Source organism: Propithecus coquereli, unplaced genomic scaffold (genome assembly GCF_000956105.1).
Source record: "Propithecus coquereli isolate 6110/MARCELLA unplaced genomic scaffold, Pcoq_1.0 Scaffold173, whole genome shotgun sequence".
Classification (NCBI taxonomy): domain Eukaryota; kingdom Metazoa; phylum Chordata; class Mammalia; order Primates; family Indriidae; genus Propithecus; species Propithecus coquereli.
The window spans coordinates 2,874,691-2,897,796 of record NW_012141969.1 but is presented as its reverse complement, the minus strand read 5'-3'; the positions used below and the strand labels follow the sequence as shown (position 1 = coordinate 2,897,796).

Here is a 23,106-nt window from a genome sequence, read left to right as displayed (position 1 = left end):
CACTTTTTAATGGGGTTATTTCTTTTTTCTTTGCGGTGTTGCTTGAGTTCTTTGTAGATTCTGGTTATTAGACCTTTGTTGGATGTATAGCTTGAGAATATTTTCTCCCATTCTGTAGGTTGTCTATTTGCTCTGTTGATTATTTCCTTAGCTGTGCAGAAGCTTTTTAATTTAATTAAATCCCATTTATTTACTTTTGTTGTTGCTGTAATTGCTATTGGGGTCTTAGTTATAAATTCTTTGCCTAGCCTGATGTCTAAAAGAGTTTTTCCTACATTTTCTTCTAGAATTCTTATGATTTCATGCCTCACATTTCAGTCTTTTATCCATCTTGAATTAACTTTTGTGAGTGGTGAGAGATATGGATCCTGTTTCATTCTTCTGTGTGTGGCTATCTAATTTTCCCAGCACTATTTATTGAGTAGGGCTCTTTTCCCCAGTGTATATTTTTGTCTGCTTTGTCAAAGATCAGTTGGCTTTCTGTGGATGGTTTATATCTAGGTTCTCTGTTCATTCCGTTGTTCTATATCTCTATTTTTCTGCCATACCATCCTGTTTTGGTGACTGTAGCCTTGTAGTATAGTTTGAAGTCAATGTGATATCTCCAAATTTGTTATTTTTGCTTAAGATTGCTTTGGCTATTCAGGCTATTTTCTGGTTCCAAATAAAGCATAGAATTATTTTTTCTCGATCTGTGAAATGTGATGTTGAATTTTTATGGGGATTGCATTGAATCTGTAAATCACTTTGGATAATATGGACATTTTAACAATGTTGATTCTACCAATCCATGAGTCTGATATATTTTTCCATTTGTTTGTGTCATCTGCAATTTCTTTTTCAGTGCTTTGTAAGGTCAGACCAGAGCTAAACGAAATGGAAAACAAAAAAACAATACAAAGGATCAATGAAACGAAAAGTTGGTTCTTTGAAAAGATAAACAAAATTGATATACCTCTGGCTAAATTAACCAGGAAAAGAAGAGTAGGGACCCAAATAAGCTCAATCAGAAATGAAAAAGGAGATATTTCAACTGATACCACATAAATACAAAATATTATCTGTAAATACTATGAAAATCTCTACACACATAATCTATAAAATGTAGAGTAAATGAAAAAATTCCTGGAGACACACACCTCCCAAGATTCAGTAAGGAAGAAATAGAACTCCTGAACAGACCAATAACGAGTAGCGAGATTGAAGCGGTAATAAAAAATCTTCCAACAACAACAACAACAACAACAAAAAGCCCTAGACCAGACAGATTCACAGCAAAATTCTATCAAGCCTACATAAAAGAGTTGATAACCATATTGCAGAAATTATTCAATAACATCGAAAAGGAGGGAATCCTCCTCAACTCATTCTATGATGCTATTATCACCTTGATACCGAAGCCAGGAAAGGACACAACAAAAAAAGAAAACTATAGACCAATATCTATTATGAATATAGATTTAAAAATCCTCAATAAAATACTAGTAAACTGAATTCAACAGCACATCCAAAAAAAAAAAAAAAATAATCTGCCATGACCAAGTAGGCTTCATTCCAGGGATGCAATGATGGTTCAACCTACATAAATCAATAAATGTGATTTATCACATAAACAGAAGCAAAAACAAAGATCGTATGATCATCTCAACAGATAAAGAAAAAGCATTTGACAAAATTCAGCACGCTTTCATGATAAAAACCCTCAACAAACTAGGAATAGAACATATCTTAAAATTATGAAAGTCGTCTATGACAGTCCCACAGCCTACATCATACTGAATGGGAAAAAGTTGAACACATTCCCCCTAAGAACTGGAACAAAACAAGGGTGCCCACTGTCAACACTTTTATTCAACATATGCTGGAAATCCTACCAAGAGCAATTGGGCAAGAGAAAGAAATAAAGGTTATCTAAATCAGGAAAGAGGAGGTCAAACTCTCACTTTTGGGTGATGATATGATCTTATATCTCAAAAACCCCAAAGAGTCCACCAAGAGACTCCTGGGATTGATACATACATTCGGAAAGTCTCAGGTTACAAAATCAGTGTACACAAATCACAATATCTACAAAGAAAATAAAATGCCCAAGAATATACTTAACAAAGGAGGCAAAAGATCTCTACAAAGAAAATGGGTTCAATTGAGATCAAGCATCTTATGGATCAGATTTGTTTATTGCTCAGCACATATCTCATCTTCCTTTCATAGAATCTGAAAGTTTGTAATTAATTATCAATGATGATTTTCAATGAAGCATGTAAGAGAAAAAAACAGCACATAAGAAAGCTTATATTCATCCTCAATCAATTTCAAAGAAATTGTGGCTGGATATTTCTTCTATGACATACTGATACTGACAACTAGGAAAACTGCTAGAAGTGTGTTTTGTAATAACCCTCATCTATGAAAATATTTGTCCCCATAAGTATCACCTAAAAAGGTAAAATGGGAAAAATGAAGTACTGATAATTGCCTTTGCAGGACATATAACTCCTTCCTTGCTACATTTAAAATAATTCAGTTTGCACAAATTCAATTTAGATACATTTTAGAAATAAACTTATAGCTATATATCTATTAAAATTAAAACTAAAACCCTCAAGTATGTGCCTGTATTTAGCAGCAGAAGTAGTTTTAAAGATTTTTCAAGGGCAACATGTTCTCTTTAAAGTATCATTTTTGTATGAATGCATAATTTTCCTCCATCAAGTCAATTCTATCATGGTATTGTAATAGCAATAATCTTTAAAAGCCCATTATTATCCTTGTTGATTCTTAAAAGAAATGCAGCTTTCTCACTTCTTGCTCTACTGATTCCATCTCCACCTCTACTTTTTCTGAGTAATTTATCATATTGATAACAGGACTTTCTGCTGTTTTTGATACTCAAGAAAGGTACTCTTTGGATTTCAGATTAGCAAAACACATCCTTGTTTCCTGATTGGCCAGAAAATTGAGACAATATTTATTTTAAGGTATTTCCATGTGGAAGACTTGGTTTGCTAATTTTATGTGAGATCACGTTCTGCTATGACTTTAAGATTATAGTTAATAAACAGCACAGTACCAAATAGCAGTGATTCCTAACTCCTTTAGAGTTGTGATGAATTGTCTTTCTCATATGATTTATGAGATCCCTATCTTAGGTTGAGTTTCCCAAGTAGACCCTGAGCCCAGGACTGGTGTGCAAGTGATTTATTAAAAGAAACCATAAAATATTAATAGGAAAGCAAGACAGGGAAGGGGAAGAAGCCAAGTAAGGGTGGGATGTCAGGCAAAGTTTGGCAGAGGGACCTTCAGCATGATTTCATAGGGGCAGACAATGTTTGCTGTCTTCATGATTCTTTCTGAAAAGCGTTCAGAATGTCATTGTCCCTTTGCAGTATATATGAGCATGTTTAATCGTTCTGGAAAGTCCATAATAATTCATTGATTGCTCTCTTGTGTTATAAGGAGTTGATTAGGCTCTTATATTCCTGTGGTTTTAATTATTCCCCTTAAGTCTATTACTTTTCAGTATTATTACTCCTGTCCTTTGTTTTGTTTTGTTTTTCTTTTGAGGGGATTTTTTTTTTCGGTCAATTGCTTGCTTGTTCACATGGTTTTGTGAGATCTCCTGTGAGCCAAGCTTTTTACTATCAGAAAGTACTTGATATCATCTGCAGACACGAAGATTTCACAATGCCCTCTTTTCTTAAGATCATTTCTAAACATGAAATTGGCACAATTCACAAAAATCTTTATCTAGACAAGCGTTCTTTCACCCCTGCTCTTTGTTACTTTCTCTGAAGCAGCTTTCTATCCAGGCAAAACTTTTTCCCAATTCTCAGAGTGTCTTGACTCTTTTTAATAGCCTCTGATATGAAAACTGATCAAAAGCTTTTTAAACTTTATTAGGATCAGAGTTGTTCTTGTTGAAGAACAGCTCTGTTGGGAAATGTTTGTCATGAGAGACTTTGTGATCAGATCCAACTTGAACAGATTTCATATGGTGGGAGAAGCAGGGCAGGCAGAAGAAACTTTTCACGTTTACGGAGGCTTAAATTTGAGTATGCTTAGTATGGCTTTGCACAACTAGGAAAGAAACAGCAGATGTTAATAAACACAATGTCCTTTCTGAGCAAAAATATTTGAATAGATGAAGAGTCAGCAAGAAGATCCTAGTGTGTGGGAAAAATCCAGATTTTGGAATATAAAATTCTGGGTCTGAATCCTGATTGCACTTCTAAATAGCTCTGTGACCCACGAGTTGCCTCTCTGAGATTCCACTGTCTTATCTATAAAATGGGAATCATAATGTTTTTTTTTCATCAGTCATTGTCAAAGTTTAATGACATGACAAGTAAAGCAAAATGCCTGTCATTGTGTGGCTAAGGGTTGTGATGTTTAGGTTTTAATAATAGGTTCTGCATGCAGAAGCTACAGTAAAATGAAATGGTAATATTTTTATATCTAGAGCACAGAAAGAAGGTCTGGTCAGCCTTGGATTTTCCTTAGGCAAATATGAGACAGCGCTAGTGTTTATGGCATTGCCTCTAGATGTGAATGAAAGATGGGAGTGCTAGGAGATGTGCAGCCATTGGCATCAGGCTGCTGTAACATTATTCTGCCTGCATACATTATTTCTGTGAATTTTATCTCATTGTTTCTGGTTTGACAATATATTTCGTCAGTCACTGTGGCTTTACTCTCTTAATGGAATATGAAACTCTTATCTCTAGAGAAGTATTCAGCTTGCAGGCAGTACTGCAGAGGCTGAAGCGAAACCTGATAGCAACATTCCTGCAAGTGGAAAACATTATAAGAGCTAATATTTATTGAGTTCTTATTGTATTTCATGGGAAATAGGTTTGGCTGCAGGTGACGGAGACACATTATAATAACGAATTAAGATGGAAATATATTCCTCTTTAATGTAAAAGTCTGGGTTGATTGGCAGCTTTGTAGTATTGTTATGGGTGCTCTGAACTTCTTGTTTTTTTTGCTCCACCATCTTGAGAGTTTAGGTCTTGATCCAGGATAACTCACCCCTTTGTTCTCACCCATCCTCTGGGAAGGATGAAGAGGTCAAGGGATATCCCATTAAAGGTATGATCTAGAGGTTGCTTATATCGTTTTTAATCACATTCACTTGACCAACATTTAATCTCATGACAAAACCTAACTACAGCGGACACTGAGAAATCTAGTATTTATTCTGAGTGGCCATAAGCTTAGTTAGACAAAGGAGAACAGATATTGGGAGACATACCAGAATTGTCTATCCCACAATTACTACGTGTCCAGTTGTGCTAAACACTTACAAACATTGTCTTAAATCTCACAACAACCCTATGAAGTTGTTTTACAGAGGGGTTATTTTGAGACATAGAGAGGTTAAATCTCCTTCAGTCTTGAGACACAGAGAAGTTAAGTAATTGCCTTAAAGTCTCAGAGGAAACAAGTGGCATAGCTAGGATTGGAACCCAGGCAGTCTGACTTCAGAGCCCTATGATCTGGGCCACTACGTCATCCTTGCTTGCTCATTATCTCCCTTGGGCCTTGATGTGATCCGCTAGCTAAGATTGTTTAAAAGCATCAAAGAATCAAGGAGGTTTTATAACTTGTTTATTCATGGCTTCCTCTTCAAGGAGACTAATTGCTTCCATTCTAAAATTCCTACCTTGTTTGGTGCAAAATACTTTTCAGTGCAATTTTGTCTAGACAAGATAACAAAAGAAAAATAATGCCACATAAATGTGACAGGAATTTTAATGAAAGCAATTCCTGACTTGAAAGGAATGTGTCTATGTGATAATAAAGCAAGAAGTTTTTTTAATATATTGAGCATTTTTGATGATGGGACAGAAAAAACCAATTCAATATATCACCAAAATACAGAAATGAAAAGATCCTATCATTCAACAACTATCAGGACAGTTCATCTCTTCAGTCTTTAAGATTTCAACTACATATAGGTCAAAAAATTATATGTTAACATGAATGCATCCATATAGCATCAAGGAAAACTAAAGAATGGGAAGTCGCTGTAGATTTGGTGGTCAGAGAAAGCCCCTCTAGGGAAGCAGCAGTAAAGCTAAAATTAAAAAGATGAGTGGCAGCTAGTCAGATTAAGAGTTAGGTTGCGTGTTTATGAATCAGGATAGGCTAAGTGATACAGCAGTAATGGCCCCAAACTCTTAATGGCTTAAAACAACGAAGGCTTCTCACTCGTGCTACATGTCCAATAACAGGATGTCTGGGGACTCTACTTCATGGCATCTTCAGACCAGAAGCCAGACTTGCAGAGCAGACACTATTTGGGACATTGCCATTCTCTATGGAAAGAAGAGGGTGTATGGTGAACTGTGCACTTGATCTTAAATCTTTAAATCTGGATTCTTCCCACACACCAGGATCCTCTTGCTGGCTCTCTATCTATTAAAATATTTTTGCTTGGAAAGGACATTGTATTTATTAATGACAGCTATTTCTTTCCTAGTAATGCAAACACTTGCAAGTCACATGACCACATCTAATGCCAACTTGTTCCCAGAAGTGAGGAGAACAGAAAATATTAGTAAACATGCAAATGACCACCATGTTGGGTGGTGGTGTGTGGAGGGAAGGCATTCCCAGCTGAGGAAATAGCATGTTCAAAGGCCCTCAAGTGGGAAAAAACTTGGCATATTTATGAAACTTTAAGTAGGACCAGGTTGCCAGGATGCAGTGAGTAGATGGGAGATGATCAGAGGGAGGAGGGGGCAGCAGGGCCTGGATTAGGCAGATCTTTATAGGCTATGGAAAAGAGGTGTAGATTTCATTCAAAGCATAAAGGGAAACTATTGGTGGATTTTAAGCAGAAGAACAACATGATGTGAGAAATATGTTTTAAAAAGTATTGGCTAACGACAGTGATTATTCTATGGAGGATAGATTGGAAGATCAGTTAAAAGAAAGCAGGGAGACCAAATCAATACCTTTTCAGAATTCTAAGTGAGTTGTATGGTGGTCCCCAGTTTAAAGCAGTCTTATTTGAAGTTAACAGTCCATCTATTTTAGACATTATTTTTTTATTATTCATTATTATCCAGTTCAATCTTTTTGGAAACTCACACAGCACTTCAAGCCACTGCAGTGACCCACAAAGATGGAAGGAGATGATGAGCTTTCTATCACTCTCCCTTTATCTCTTTTTCTCTCTTCTCTTCTACAAAGGACTTAGGCCTGCTTATGATGAAGGGAAGGGGAGAGAAAGCTCTGCAACACTGCATACAATATTTGGTGATGGGATAAAGAAGTCCCCTTTCTGTTGTCATTCCCATTTCTCCATCTAAAGCTGATGATATATGGCTGTTGATGTCTTCTTGACCTGTTTAATTCACATTGATGTTCCAAGAGGTGCTCTTCTGCCTCCAGGGAGCTTGTCAGGTAGGATATTCATAGTCCCAAGCAGGGCTCCTTCTGCCCTGGCTCCAAGAGGAAGTGAGGCTGAGAGGAGGACTGATGGATAATGAGGAAGCAATTGGCTCATTGGAATTGAAGAATGGTTTTAGTGGTGGTCTCGAGTAAATGAGCTTGGAGAAAATGATCCTGTTGTTATAAAGTACTAATAAGATATTTAAATTCATGATTTTGGAGATAACAGTTTCTAGAGATGACAAGTTCTATGGTTTATCTATGAGAGTGGATGATTCACATGGACAGGAAGAAGTGAAGAGTTCAAAGAAGATGAGCAAGTCAAAGAACTGAGAGCCCTGGCATTTGGGTGTGTTATGCCCAAGAATGTTGTGCCCTTTAAAAAATGATGCCAAAGAGAGGATATATTCATTTTCTGTGGCTGCTGTAACAAATTACCATAAACTTGGTGACTTAATGCAAGGCAAATTTATTCTCACAGTTCTAGAGACCAGAAGTCCAAACTAAGTACTAGAGGGCTGAAGTCAAGGTGTTGGCAGGGCTTCCCTCCCTCCACAGGCTCTAAGTGAGAATCTCCTCCTTGATTCTTCTAACTTCCGGTGATTCCTGGCATTCTTTGACTGTGGGCACATCGCTCTAATTTCTGCTTCCATGGTCACATTGCCTTCTCCTCTATGGCTGTGGCCTGATACTGGTCCGTGGCCTGTTAGGAACTGGGCTGCACAATCTGTCTCTCCACCCCCGCCCCATCCCCTGTCCATGGAAAAATTATCTTCCATGAAAGTTAGGAATGGTGGGCACACAGCAGGAGATGAGTGGTGGGCAAGGGAGTGATGCTTCATCTGTATTTATAGCCACTCTGCTCCCCATTGCTCACATCACCGCCTGAGCTCTGCCTCTCCCTCCCATCCCCTGCCCTGGTTTGTGTTAAAATTGTCTTCCATCAAACTGGTCTCTGGTGCCAAAAAGGTCAGGGATGGCTGCTCTATGTGTCTTCTCCTCTTCTGTTTGTATCGCATCTTCCTCTACCTCGCCCTTATAAAAAACACCTGTGATTGCATTTAGAGCCCACCCAGATAATCTAGGATAATCTCCCCATCTCAAGACCCTCAACTTAATTACATCCACAAAGACCCCTTTTCCAAATACGGTAACATTTACAAGCCCCAAGGATTAGGACCAGATATCTTTCAGTGGTCATTATTCAGTCTACTGAATAGCATTTACTTTACTGAATAGGAAGAAGAAGTGTGGAAATATTCAAAGGATGAGGGCAAGTGACTAAGAAGGTGGTAGATGATGACAACAAGGAGGTGGGTGATATAGTTGGATAGTACTTATCCAACTATAATCAGCCATAATTTCTCCAACTGGTCTCAGACACTCTAGTTACTTGAAATGAGAAGCATTTCTAGCTTATGTGATGGCTTCCCTGTTTATGAGAAAGATCAGCAGATATTGTGCTTGCATCCTAGAACCTCACTTTCCTCAGATACTTTCCTGAGGCTGGGCCAGCAGTGCAGGAACCAAATGAGGTCCTCCTTGCTTTGTAAGTGCTAGCTGGTAATACAGAGGGCAGAGACATCTCCCAACCTGTTTCTCTCCTCTAGCTCCCCATACTTCCCTTTCCCCTTGGCACTATTTCTCCAATTGTGCATTTCTTTTTCCTGTTTGCAATTACCCCCCCATTGCCCTTCCTCTGCCTCTTGAGTGTCTCAAAATGGCTGTGTCCACTTAACGCGGATTCTCCTAGATGTGATTAAATTAGGTCAATTTGTAAGACATGTTTGAAAAATCAGTAAGCTGTTGAATATTTTTTACAAGCCTAAGGAATTCTTCCTAGCTTTTCCCCACATATCTCAGAGATAGTTGCCAGAATATTTGGGACCATTAGCACCAGTTGCCTTAAGAATTGCTCAACTGGTGTGTTTGGAGCTTTAAATTCTTGCTTCCCTGTGACCTGATCTATACTGGGCCCTTTAGGACTCTGAAACTGTGAACTGGTGGAATGCTGATTGCTAAATGAAGTCCTGTCAAGTAGAGCACTAGGAAAGATGCAATACAATGTTTGACTAATTTACAGCCATAATTTCTCCAACTGGTCTCAGACACTCTAGTTTAAAGAGCTGCTAAGTGTTTAAACTTCAGGCACCTGATCATGGACTCTTTCTTTCTGGGGAGGGGGGGGAATTTGCCTCTGCAATATCCCAGAATCCCCTCATTTTCTCAGTTTATTACTCTTTGGCCCACCAATCTATTCAGATAGGGCTGCTATCTAGAGTTGCTGGCTTTGTTTTACTCATTTTAATTACTTTGTTTTTTTTATCACTGTTGCATAAATTTTTGTAGACTTGAGTAGGCAGTGTTTTATTACTCTTTGCCCTGAGGTGTCCAAAAATCTGTTGTGATCCTACAAATAATACAATAGTTTTCGTTAAATGAGAACTCATTCTGTTATTTTAAAGCTTGTAGCTTTTACAAGTTTTCAAAAATAATTGTGTGGGATTTTCTTACACTCGATTTCATGAGCCAGGTGCTCTCTTTGAGAACATAAGAGTATTTTGTAAGCTCTGCATTAGGGATTAGGAAAACATGCTGTTGGTTCTTGTCATTTCTGCTTAGATGGACAAGAGAGTGGGGACTTAAGAGTGTTCTGTATGACTGTCCGTTGCAACACATGAGTCACTGTGTGTCATTTTTCTCCTTGACTATCATCAAGGGTAATGATAATCCTTAGTAAATGTCCTGTTTTCACTCATTTTTATCTCTGAATACCAGAATGCCTAGTACAGAGTAAGCACTCTATAAATATTGTTGGATTAATGAATGAAACAATGAATCAAAGATTTTAGAAACTTTACTCTTCACTTTGAAAATTCTCCATTTATGAATCTCTCATTAGGCTGGGAATTAAAAGACCCAGTTTCTGGTTCTGTCTATACTGCTTACTATCTTTAACGTGAGACTAATACCTCACAAGTTAGTTTGAAGAATCAAAAGAAGTAATAAATAGTTTTAAATATTCAGCTACTTTATAACCTAGCATGGAATTGAATGCTGAGCAGTATATACAAGATACTAAAGTCATCGTTCCTACCTTTGGGGAGATGCTAGTCTAGTTGGGTATGACAAAGTTTTGTACCATAAATGTAAAAGGAGATGGTAAGAAATGTGTGGAATTAATCTAGAATTTTCTTCTGGAACATAAAAATTTTGTGTTGAAGGGATTGAAAATCAATAGCATAAAGAAACAACATGTCTGTGAAACATTTAAGTGGGAATGAATCTATCTTCTAGGGCAGTGTCTTCCAAATTCAGCAGTACACTACATTAGAATAAATAGGGAAGCTTTTAAAAATGCCATTGCCTAGGCCACACCCCAAACTAATTACAACAGAATCTGTGGGGGTGAAACCTGGGAATCAGTATTTTTCAAATCTTTCCAAGTGATTTCAAAGTATAGCCAAACTCGAGAACAAATGATCCAAAGCTGTGCTTCTCAAACTCTAATCATGTGGAAAATTTTTTAAACTGTAGTCTGAGGAGGTACCTGAGAGTCTGAATTCCTAACAAGTTCCCGGGTGATGTTTATGCTGCTGGAACAAGTACCATGCTTGGAATAGCAAATTTCTAAAGGGTAGATATGTAAATTACACATCATGTAGTAAAAGAAGGAACATGGAACTAACATTTGTTTAGTATCTATGTGCCAGGCACCATATTGGGAACTTTACATATATTACCACATTTAATATTAAAGACAACCGTGGGAGAATATTATTACTTTCATTTTAGAAATGAAGAGACTGGCCAGGCAAGGAAGCTCACACCTGTAATCCTAGCACTCTGGAAGGATTAGGTGGGAGGATCTCTCGAGGTCAGGAGTTCGAGACCAGGCTGAGCAAGAGTGAGACCCTGTCTCTACTAAAAATAGAAAGAAATTAGCTGGACAACTAAAAATATATAGAAAAAATTAGCTGGGCATGGTGGCGCATGCCTGTAGTCCCAGCTACTCAGGAGGCTGAGGCAGAAGGATTGCTTAAGCCCAGCAATTTAAGGTTACTGTGAGCTAGGCTGATGCCACGGCACTGTAGCCAGGGTGACAGAGTGAGACTCTGTCTGAAAAAAAAAAAAAAAGAAAGAAAGAAATGAAGAGACTGATGTTGAGTGGGTATATATAATTGCCTAAGGTTGGACAGTTAATTCATGATGGAACCTGGATTTAAACATAGGCATAGGTCATAGGTTAATGGAAATTGTTGGAAATTTTCAAATACTGAGTGGAAGCATTTAGATCCAAAATGGTGGTGGTGGGCAATATCTTTGCAGGCACAATCTTCACGGGATCACTTAAGGAAAGTACCAGTGTTGCTCATTCTGATTTCACACTCTTGCCTCATGCGGTGTACCTAGGCAGGTAAAAAACATGATACTGTGCATACCTCTAGACTGGGGCCATGCTCCAGTGTTAATGGTATTAAAGATATCCTGGAGAATGTGAGTACATACTAATAGTAAAATAGCAGTGCTAGTGGAGGATGCCAAAATTCAACAGTAAACACATTTTATTTTTCAGCTGTTGATATCAAAGGATTGTTGATTCTGGAGGGAGAATTGTATTTCCTGACAGTATTTGGCTGTGATTCCTTGATTCAAATATTCTTTTAAATGAAAGCATCTCTTAAATAAAGATAGCTCTGCTCCTCTGGTTTTGTTTTTTTAAGTAATCTTTTTTTGCTCTCCTTCCAGGAAGTTGAAAAACGAACTCTTAGAAGCAAAACGTAGAAGTGGGAAGACTCAACAGGAGGCCAGCAGAGTCTGTGTTCACTGTCAGAGAAACCTGGGCCTAATCTTTGACCGGGGAGACCCATGCCAGGCCTGCTCACTGAGGGTGTGCAGTGAGTGTCGGGTCACGGGCCTCGATGGCAGCTGGAAGTGCACTGTCTGTGCCAAAGTCGCGTGAGTTTCTTGTCTTTTTGTGGAAAGTGGAGATTTGATGACTGAAGAGATTGGAGTGGTGAAAGCAAGAAAGAAAAAGAATATTTTAAATTTAGGGATAGAACATAGAATTAAAAGTACAACCCGACCACAAGCTCAGCAATGCCTTGGCAAAGCTCCGGGACATGTATATGTAGGGGGTAGAGAGGGAAAGACAGAGAGAGAGAGAAGAGCGTGCACACACAGAGCAAGAGAGACAGAGACAGAGGCAGACACAGAGACAGAGATGGAGAGATAACAGTATTTTTAAAAAACTATGAAGCATAGTAAAATTGGAAGCCTCAGAGAACCAGGTCTCTTTCTGCATTCGAAAAGCACCCACGATCTTTCTTCTCTTAAAGCCTCTCCTGGCTCCACATGGCTTCTCAGAAGGCACAGACAATTCCCTTGATACATTCGTAGACGTTCGGGGTGACTAGCAAGATGGGTATCAAATGTCCAACCTGCTCTGCACATTAGCTGAGGAGCAAAGCTGAAGCAGCTCCTGAATCTCCTCCAATCTTACTTGTCCTTGAGAAAGGGCAAAGGGAGAGAACCTTTCCATTCACCTCTCTATTTAGCCTGTGGGTGGGCAGGAATTTCACTCCACCAACTTGAGTGCAAATCAGGGGTCATTGTTTTCTCAGTTAAATTAAACCAGAGTCTAAGCGTGATTCAGTCTCTACTGCTCCTGGAGCTTTCCAAACTCTCATCCTTTTGAGACTTCTCCTCTCAGTCATTTGGTATGTTTTCTCCCTCCCAATGTCCCATTGTCTCTTCTACTCTGGGAAGTGTCTTATAATCAATCAGTTTTAGAATTTTCATTTCACTTCTGCTCTGCTTTCTAATTATCTGCTGACTTTCTCATTCTTTTCTTATAATTTCTTGAAATAATTATTTGTGCTTATTTTAAAGTCTATGAATTATAGCTCTATTATCTGTGTCCCCGATGGGACTATTTCTATTGTTTGTTGTTTTTCTTGATTTGATTTTGGTCATGTCTTTTTTCCCATAAACCTGGTAGTTTTTTGATTGATGGTCAATGCATCAATATATGAAAAATGATAATGTTTATTGAGACTCTGTATAATATGTATCTATTGAGAATATACACTATTCTTCTGGAAGGAAACTAGGATATGGAGACTGCATATTTAAGATTACCTTAATCAAGTCAGGGATTGAACTAATTTCAAAACTGGGGCCTCAGTTCCTTTGAGGGCTGATCTGTTTTCTGGACCACATTTACTCCTAGGGAATAGTCCTTCAGGGTCTTATAACATACCTATTAAGTAAGAGAGGCAATTGGTTTTATATTTTATGGATAGTGGAAACAAGAACACTAAGAGTTAGAATGTGTGTCAGTAGAGTTGAGATGAATATCAAAGTTTTGTTTGTTTGAACGTGTGTTTCTTCACCCAGCTGTTTTTCCACCAGACTTTGCCAAAGTGAGGATTTTCATTTCAAGGCAATGAAGAAGGAAATGAAATTTTAACAAATGACTGATCTTCCAACTGTGGAGTCTTAGAACTGATGGGAAATTTCCCAATAACTATTTCTTCAGTTCTTATGCAATACTATGTTATTTTATCCTTACTATTCATTATTTTCCATTTATATTCCATTTCTGTTCACCCTCTTCTTTACATCCCACACTCTCGTTCACTCACACAACAATAACTAGAGTCTGTGACTCAAAAGCCCTTCAATCCGTCACAAGTTGCCTCAAGCTTATGTATAGGGAGAGGAATTGTATCTTTAATTTCTAAATTCCACTTGTAATTACTGAAGCATACTTTTTAATATTAATACAAGCCCCAATGGGATTATGTATTCATACATTTTGCTATCAACTCATTTGCTAGTTAGTATGGATGGTAACAGGAGGTCTAGTTCACTCAAATCTTCTCCCTAAATCATATCAGATTAACTTTAGGTTGTATTAATGAGAAATTAACTTTTAATTTAATGTATTAAGTCATTGGAATTTGGAGATTGTTATAGAAGTTAGCCTACCCAAACTCATACAACCCTTCCTATGTTTGTTCCCTTAATACTTACATGGTATGCATTTTACATATTTTTCATATTTATTATTTTTCTTCCTCCACTAGATTATAAACTTCATAACCACAAAGGCAGGGGGTTTTATCTATACTATTCACTGATGTTCTAGTGCCTAAAAGAATGCCTGTAGTAGGTATTCAATCAATATTTGTTAAATGGATAGATGGATAGATAAATAAATGAATAGATGAATGAATGAATGAGTAGCCAGCTTCTACTTAAAGCATTTCAGGCTTAAGCAAGTGGAACAAATGTAGAAAAAATGTAGTTTTCTTCTGTCAGGAGGATGGGGTTAAAAAAATAAACCATGCCAAACACATTTGCCCTCTAAACAAAGTAAATTTCTAGCTGTCACAGAAAGATATAAGACAAGTTTTGTTGTCAGGAGGAGTAAGAATAAATAATAACAAATCCAGTTCTATGTATTCATGGAGACATGTTAATGCTTCAATGAATAAAGAACTTCTGAATCAGTCATACTTCTTTTATTGATGAAACAATTGAATAAACCCAACCATCCACCTATCCAATTGATCCATTCATCAACCCATCCCTCCTACATATTTATTGGTGGATGAATCAACCCAATTGATCCATTTATCAACCCTCCCTCCTACATATTCACTGATAACTTGTTGGCATACAGGGGTTAAGGATGCCACATTGAATAGAACATCAACTACCCTCAATGGTTTCACAGTCTAAGGAGGAAGATGTTTATTAAATTATTATTTCATTCACAAATGAATGTCTTGATGCATTAAAATGCCCTAAGGAAGAAACAGATTTCAATGTGTGACTCTTATACTTCGGTGCAACAACCTATATTAATAGTTATATCCTTCTGTGATAGCTGGAAATTTACATGAGGGATGTTTAATTTGACATATCAAAATCCTTTCTCACTTTTAAAGCTGAAAGTCAGAGTACAGTATTTCTCCAATATTCTAGCGCCTAGTCTCTGTTCTCTCAGAGACAAACTATCTTTCAGTATTAGAAGTATCTTGTTTGCTATTCATGGAGTGGTTTTCAAAAAGGAAGCATGAATGATATTTTATTGGCAGTGAACACCCTTTGTTTGTTGTGAGAGAATGCCGAAGCGCCACTGGGCTGTCTCCATGTTTAATAGACCGTAAAATTGAAATTCCCACCCTGACCTCTAAGAGATGAGATGAGTCAGAAGGTGACTCATTTCTCTAATCAGTTGGAAGAACAACCTTTATTGTCATTTACTTTGGATTGGGTAAAAGTAAAGAGGTTTTATTGCTGTAGCACTGAAACGATTACAGCAAGGACTGATAGATGGAGGCTACCCGTTATAATAAGCTAAGCAGCCCCTGACATTTTCTCCAACCCCTTCTGATTCTAACAAATTGGCTGTTGTAGTTCTAGTTTTCAAACTGATTCTGTAATGAAAGTGACCTTGACACAGCTGGTTAATTCATTTTGCTAAATTAATAAGACCTACAAAATTCCACATTGATTATGTTAGCTAAGGCAGTTGCTATCTAACACAAAGACAGTCATAATGATCATTTTTCCTAACTAGCATCCAGCCGAACTCAGAAATACCTAAAAGATAAAAGCTACATGAGAATGAACCAAAAAATGAAATACCTCTGATATGGTATTGCTAGGTTGACCTTACGTTCATGCTGTGTTGCAACATCTTATGCTGCTATATGCTATATGCTGCTTGTGAGACTCTTTGTCTTTTTAAAGTAGGAGGAACCTGATATTTTTGGTTTTGATGAATTGGTAATGATTACTGCAATAGATGAAATATAACTGAAATAGATGAAATATAAGAATGTCTATTGGTAAATTTGAAAAAGATAGTACCAATGGATAGAATATACACAGAGTATAGGAAGGAACGTATAGTTCTTTGTTATGAGAAAGAGAACTACAACCCCTGACATCTGGCAACTGGTCTGACACTTATATGTAGGCCCTGATGTTGTTAGGAGCTGACCTGGCACTCACAGGTAGGCCATGGTATTATTGTGTTGGACATAAATAATCTCAGAGCACCAGCATCCCACAAAATCCTTCTACCACCATAATAAAGTGAGACAAAACAAGAACACTTCATAATCTTGTCTAAGCACAGACAAGAACAAGGTGACTGTTCAAGCCACAAAGTACCAAACACCCCCATTTCTTTGCCAATGTGAATAACCTGCTGCTTCCTTACCAGTTAAAGATTTAGCCTAGTGCTAGTCCACCCTCCTTCTAGATATTAATAAAATTTATTGAGATACCAGTAATAGAATTGTCCCTGCTTCCTGACATTATCTAATATAGAGAAAATCCCTGCTCCCTTGAACCCTCGCCAAAATTACCTAACATAAATCCAACCCCTATAGTAAATCCTTTCAAATACCCTCTTACCAAGTGAGACTCCTCATGATGTGTGTTTTCCTTCATTGCAATGAGCAAAAGTCTCAACTTGTTCAACCATAGGTGGGTTCCTGGTGATCATTAGCCTGATCAGTATTGACAATTGCTACTTAGTCTTTTCAGATGAGATCAGGTGCATTCAGGGTTGTATGGATGTAGACTACATAGTCATTTCAAAATCATCTCTAGTTTAGCAAATTCCCATAATCTACCTACAAGGAAGAGATTCACATCATAGTAATCCCACATTGACCCAGAGATTTTTGGAATGGTTAGAAGCTATTTTGAGTTCCTTGACATGCTATTTTGCATCATCTATCAATTATATACAAGAAGCCCCACCCTTTATAGAATGTTTTTTTCACTATAGGTATGGTACCCTAATACTTACGTCAACTAGTAAGATTTTTTAAAATCTGAAAATATCATACATATCAAAGACACTCTCTAATACACATGTATGGTTTAAGCAATAATGAAAAGAGCATCCGTATATTTGTCACCCAGTTTAAGAATTAGAACATTCTTCAGCCTGAGCAATAGTGAGGCCCTATCTCTACAAAAAAAAAAATTAGCCAGGCATGGTGGTGCACGCCTGTAGTTCCAGCTACTTGGGAGGCTGATACAGGAGGATCACTTGAGCCCAGGAGTCAGAGGCTGCAGTGAGCTATGATCGCACCACTGCACTCCAGCCTGGGAGACAGAGCGAGACTCTGTCTCAAGAAAAAAAAAAAGAAAAAGAGAGAGAACATCCTTGTTCTGCATTTTTCATTCCCTTGTGTTACTTTATAATTTTACCTCATTTGGTTGTGTCCCTAAGTAATATATTTTCTAGTTTAACATTTTTGAATGTCACAGAAATGAAAATCATACTGTATGTATTCTTTTGTGACTCTTTTGGCTCAACTTTATTGTGAAATCTATCCATGTTTGTCTGTATAGCATTATATTCATCTTCACTGTTGTTAGCATATTCCTCTAATGTAGGCATTTTCTCATTGATGGATATTTAGATTGTTTTAGTTTATAATGTTACAAAAATGCTGCTGTGACATTCTTGTACATATGGCCTGACAAACATGTACAAGTGTGAAACAACCTAGGGTGGGATTTTTAAATCTGTGAGTCATGACCCATTGGTGGGTTGTGACCAGCATTAAAAAACTGAAATAGAATAGAAAATATTAGTATGCATATACATGTAATTGTACAAGTACATGTACATGTACTTGTAGATATACATGTGTGTATTTATTTTCTCAAGTGTGATGCAAAGTGTATTTCTTACTGTGACCTCTGCCAAAAATGTTTGAGAGGACATTAGGATGTGCACCTGGAAATGAAATTGCAGGGCAAATATTATGAGCATGTTCAGCTTTACAAAATAATGTTAAATTCTTTTTCATTTAAACTCCACTAGCATTATATAAGGGTTTCCTTTACGTTATGATCTCACCAGCACTTGGTATCATGAAAATTTTTAATTTTTTCCAAACCAATAGATACAAAAGGATCTCTCCCCATGTTTTCAATTTGCATTTTTCTGATTACTCATGAGATTGGACATGTTTTCACTTTTTAGGCCCCTTGTGGTTCTTTTTCTGTGATATGACTATTTGTGTGTATTGCATGATTTTTTATTAGGTGTTGGTCTTTTTCTTATTAATTTTGAAGTATTCTTTATGACTTCCTTCATCTCTAAAAAAAATTTTTCCCTTAAAGTCTATTTTGTCTTTTATTGATACAACTACATCAAATTTCTTTTGTTGCATGGTACATATTTTTCCACCATTTGACTTTCAACCTTTCTGTCTCCATATATTTGAGTCTTTTGTATATACCATAGGTGCTATTGAAAAATGCAGTACATGTTATATGTATTTAAATATTTGTTATACATTGCTATATACCCCATATATGTACTGTATATACATATACATGATATAAATATATGCTATGTGTAATTTTTAAAATTTACTCTGGCAATATTTTTCTTATAGAGTTTAGTCTACTTACACTCATGATTACTACAATATTGCATTTATTTATATTATCTATGGATTGAAGTATATTTTTATCATTCCATTTTATCCCTTCTACTGGTATAGGTATTACATAGTTTTTATTATTTTCAATGGTTACTTTAGAAATTACAACATTCATATTTAATTTTGCAAATCAATACCTTTACCTTTCTTCCAATCAATAAAAGGAACTTGGTATTCTTGAACTCCAAGTATCTTTTTCCTGCCTGGTCTATGATTTTTTTCCTGTGTTTTAGACATCTCTTATTGTTTAATCCAACAATTTATATATTATAATTTGTGTTTATACATCAATGTTTGCTCAGATTTAGCTACATTTTATCAATTTCATTGTTCACCATTCCTTTTTATACCTCAGATCTATTTTACCTCCTCCTGAAGTATAGTCTTTAAAAGTTACTTTAGTGAGAATCTGTTGGTGATAAATTATCTCAGTTTTTATTTTGTTAAAATTTCTTTATTTCATCCTTATTCCTGAACAGTGGTTTCTCTGGGTATATAATTCTAGTTTGGTAGTTATTTTCTCCCAGAACTTTGAAGATATCATTTCACTGGCTTCTGTATTTCATTATTGCTGTTAAAAGTCAACTGTCATTCTAATCATCATTGCTTTGTAGATAATCTATTTCTCTTTTTTTTCCCCCTAGCTCCTTTTAAGATGTTCTCTTTGTCTGTAGTGTTCTGTAGTTTCATCATAATATGTCTATGGAATTTTCTTTTCACTTTTCCTGCTTGGGAAGGTGAAAAGGAATAAATCTAGACCATCATTTCTATATGACCAGGGTCCTCGTTTGTCTTCTTCAGCTCTGTATTCTTAGCCCTAGCACAGAGCCTGACACATAGTAGGAACACAATAATATTGGCTGTATAAGGAATAAATTTATATAAATAATTTTAATTAGTTTCCTGATGAATAATAGAAGGGAACTAATATCTTATCTCAGCATATCTAATAAGCATATCTTATCTCAGTGTCTCCAATAGTTAACAGAAGATAAAGGAGTAAAATGAATTTTTAGTCACTTTTTAGGGTAAGATAGCCTACTTTTTCCTATAAATTTAAAGTGAACTTACACTTGACTTCACATTTATATAAGCTTCCAAGTGAAGGTTTGAAGTCCCCAGAGTTTAATGTTTAATGAAAATCAGAGCCTTACAAATTTTGAATAGTCACTAATCATTATTCACAAATGAATGTACCCCACTGTAATTTCAGTCAACTCATTCTTCACAGTATGATTTAGAAACAAACAAGTCTATTTCAAGCCCATGTTTTTCAAACTCTGGATTAATGTGGCAGAAAGGGATATAAATTTTAAAGTAGATGTCATGTTTATTTTCTTTCCTCTTTCACCCCTCCTTTATTCTTATAACTGTGCCCCCAACACATACACACACACACACACACACACACACACACACACACACAATTACAGCCAATTATATAAAATGCTGTGTATTATTCCTTGGCTTCTATAGGCTTTCACCCCTTCTCAAAGCCTTGTTATGTCTGACGTATGTGAGGTCTCTTCTGACAATTTTGCCAAATATAAAGCATCTGGCCTTTCAACGTAAATTTTGTCTCTGCCATAATAATTGCATAACTTTGGGCAAGCTGTTTAACCCATGTGATCTTCAGTTTCCTTCTCTGTATGCTAAGGATAATAATAGCTGCTTCATGGCTTATAGTGAGGATTAGAGAGTACCTAGCACATTACTTGGTGCCTGGTATGCACTCACTATTAGTTTCCTGTTCTACCGAGCCTTCCATCTGCTTCCAGAACCTCAGAAGGTGACAAAAGCATAATCTCAAGAGACTGTTCTGTGGTTTCAAAGCTCTGAAATGACAAATGACTCAAGTGCACATCTGAGTTGAGCAAATACAAGATTTATAGTTATTGTTCTCACAAGGATAGCAAGAGGTAAGGACTAACAATTCTGGGAAGATGTTATTTGTGTTAGGTGTTGGCAGCTTTAGGTATATGTGGTAAAGGTGATATGGAGGCACATTTCCTAGGGAATGTAGACTGCATGTGTCCACTTTCCCCTGTAACACCTGAAACTGCTGTCAGTATGCTATCTATCCCATCCTATATTCCAAGAACGTACAAAAAAAAAAAAAAAGAGAGTTAACACCTTGGCATGCCACTAACAGGTGATTTTTAATCAGTGAACTATACTATTCCTCTTGTTCTTGTTTCTTTTTGTGTAAACTCTTTGCCCTCTTATAGAAGTTTACAAACTTCTCTTTTTTAATAAAACACAAGAGAATAAATATTTTAGGCCTTGGGGGCCATATGGTCTACTGCTACAACTACTGAACTTTGCAGTTGTAGCACAAAAGCAGCCAGAGACAATACATAAATAATTGAGCATGTCTATCTTCCAATAAAACTTTTATTTATAGGCCCTGCATTTTAAATTTCATACAATTTTCACATATCATAAAATATCTTATTTTGATTTTTTCAACCATTTAAAATGTAAAAACCATTTCTAGCTTGGGCCATACAAAATAGAGGGTGGGGCAAATTTGGTCCACAGGCGAAAGTGTGCCTACCTCTGCCCTACTGCATTTCTGAATTTTCCTTATTTATCCTTTTATAACCTGTGCAAGTCATTTCCTGATTTGAGTATTAGAACAAACACATGCATATGTTTAATTATCATAGTAGTTTTCTATTTGCCACCATAATAAATTACCACAATTTAGCAGTTTAAAACAATGCAAATTTATTATTTCATAGTTCTGTAGCTCAGAAGTCTAGGTTGGCTTGGCTTGTTTCTCTGCTCCAGGTTCCACAAGGATGAAATCAAGGTGTCAGCTGGTTGAGCTCTTATGAAAAGGCTCTGGGAAGAATCCACTTCCAAGCTCATTCTTGTGGGCAGAATCCAATTTCTTGTGGCTACAGGAAAGAGGTCCCCATTTCCTTGATGGCTGTTAGCTGACAGCCATCCTTAGCTCCTGGAGGCTTCTCTAATCTTGCCTGTGAACCCCTACATCTCAGACTTTTTGCAGCATGTCAAATATTTCTCACATTTGCAGTCTGACTTCCCATCCTGCAGTGTCTCTTTTGACTTCTTTTTCTTCCTCTGTTTTTAAGGGCTCATGTGATTACTTTGGGCTCATATGGATAATCCAGGATAATCTCGCTATTTTGAGGTCAGCTGATTAGTAACCTAATTCCATCTGCAAAGTCTGATCTCGTTAGTACCTAGATTAATGTTTGATTGAATAGCCAAGGAACAGTAATCTTGAGGGGACAGCTTTAGAATTTAGAATACCACAATTATCACTGGGATTTCCAGCATAAGTAGTGATATATAACTCTATAGATCACTTGAGATGTATCCATAAATAAATTAACCCATTCAAGCTTTGGGTTTTGGCAGGTTAGATTTGATGCATTCATCAAGCATATTTTATATAGTTATTGTTATGGAGCTAATGCAGTAGTCTGAGCTTCTCAATAGGTGACCTAGCCACTTGGGAGTAAATCTGAGGTAGAGATGCTATGGTCCTACCATTCAATGAATACTTTTTCCAAGGTTAACATTTTCACTTTTTTCCCAGTAGTGGAACTATGATTCACATATGACTTGCCTTTGTCTAATATATGCAGAAGCAGGATTTCTGAGAAATTACTGTGGGGAACAAAGTTGACATATTTTTCTGGAATGATTTTTAGATTTTGGATCCAATTGTTGATTTCCAAGTCTAATCAGTTGCTGAATCTCATGAATATAATACTCTGGGGCTACAAATCTCTACTTGACTCTCGGTTGTTTTTCCTCGCCCACCATATCAGACTTGCCACCAATTCTTGTGGATTCTCGTCCTCAACAGACCAACTATCTATGTCTTTCTTTGTACCCTTCACTCTTACATGATACCTTGATTTGAATCTTCATTATTTCCTATCCTGTTTATTGAAATAACTTCCTGATTGGCCTGCCTGCTTCTGGTTCCTCTCCTTTCCATATATTTCTCTAGAGATTATATGATTCAACATGAACTTTTAAAAAATAGCCAGAGTTTTCCATTGCCTTCAGAAAGATGTTCCAGCTCCTTAGGATGGCATTCAAAGATTTCCATTACTTGGCCCCAGTTCTACCCTTCAACCTCATTTTCCACTAAAATCCTCCACAAACCCTTTACCCTAGTCACACAGGCCTATTTACCGTTCTCATAACATGCCCCACAGAAATGTTG

The 23,106-nt window shown here is 36.8% G+C and overlaps 1 protein-coding gene across 1 annotated transcript in view; it reads left to right on the top strand.

Annotated features, from left to right (window-relative positions):
• The window catches only part of SYTL5 (synaptotagmin-like 5), a 207,769-nt gene that overhangs the window by 124,468 nt on the left and 60,195 nt on the right, over window positions 1-23,106 (top strand). Inside the window, exon 3 of the mRNA XM_012642090.1 lies at window positions 12,151-12,360. Within this exon, the coding sequence (XP_012497544.1) occupies window positions 12,151-12,360 (210 nt within the window). The remainder of the gene's footprint in view (window positions 1-12,150; window positions 12,361-23,106) is intronic.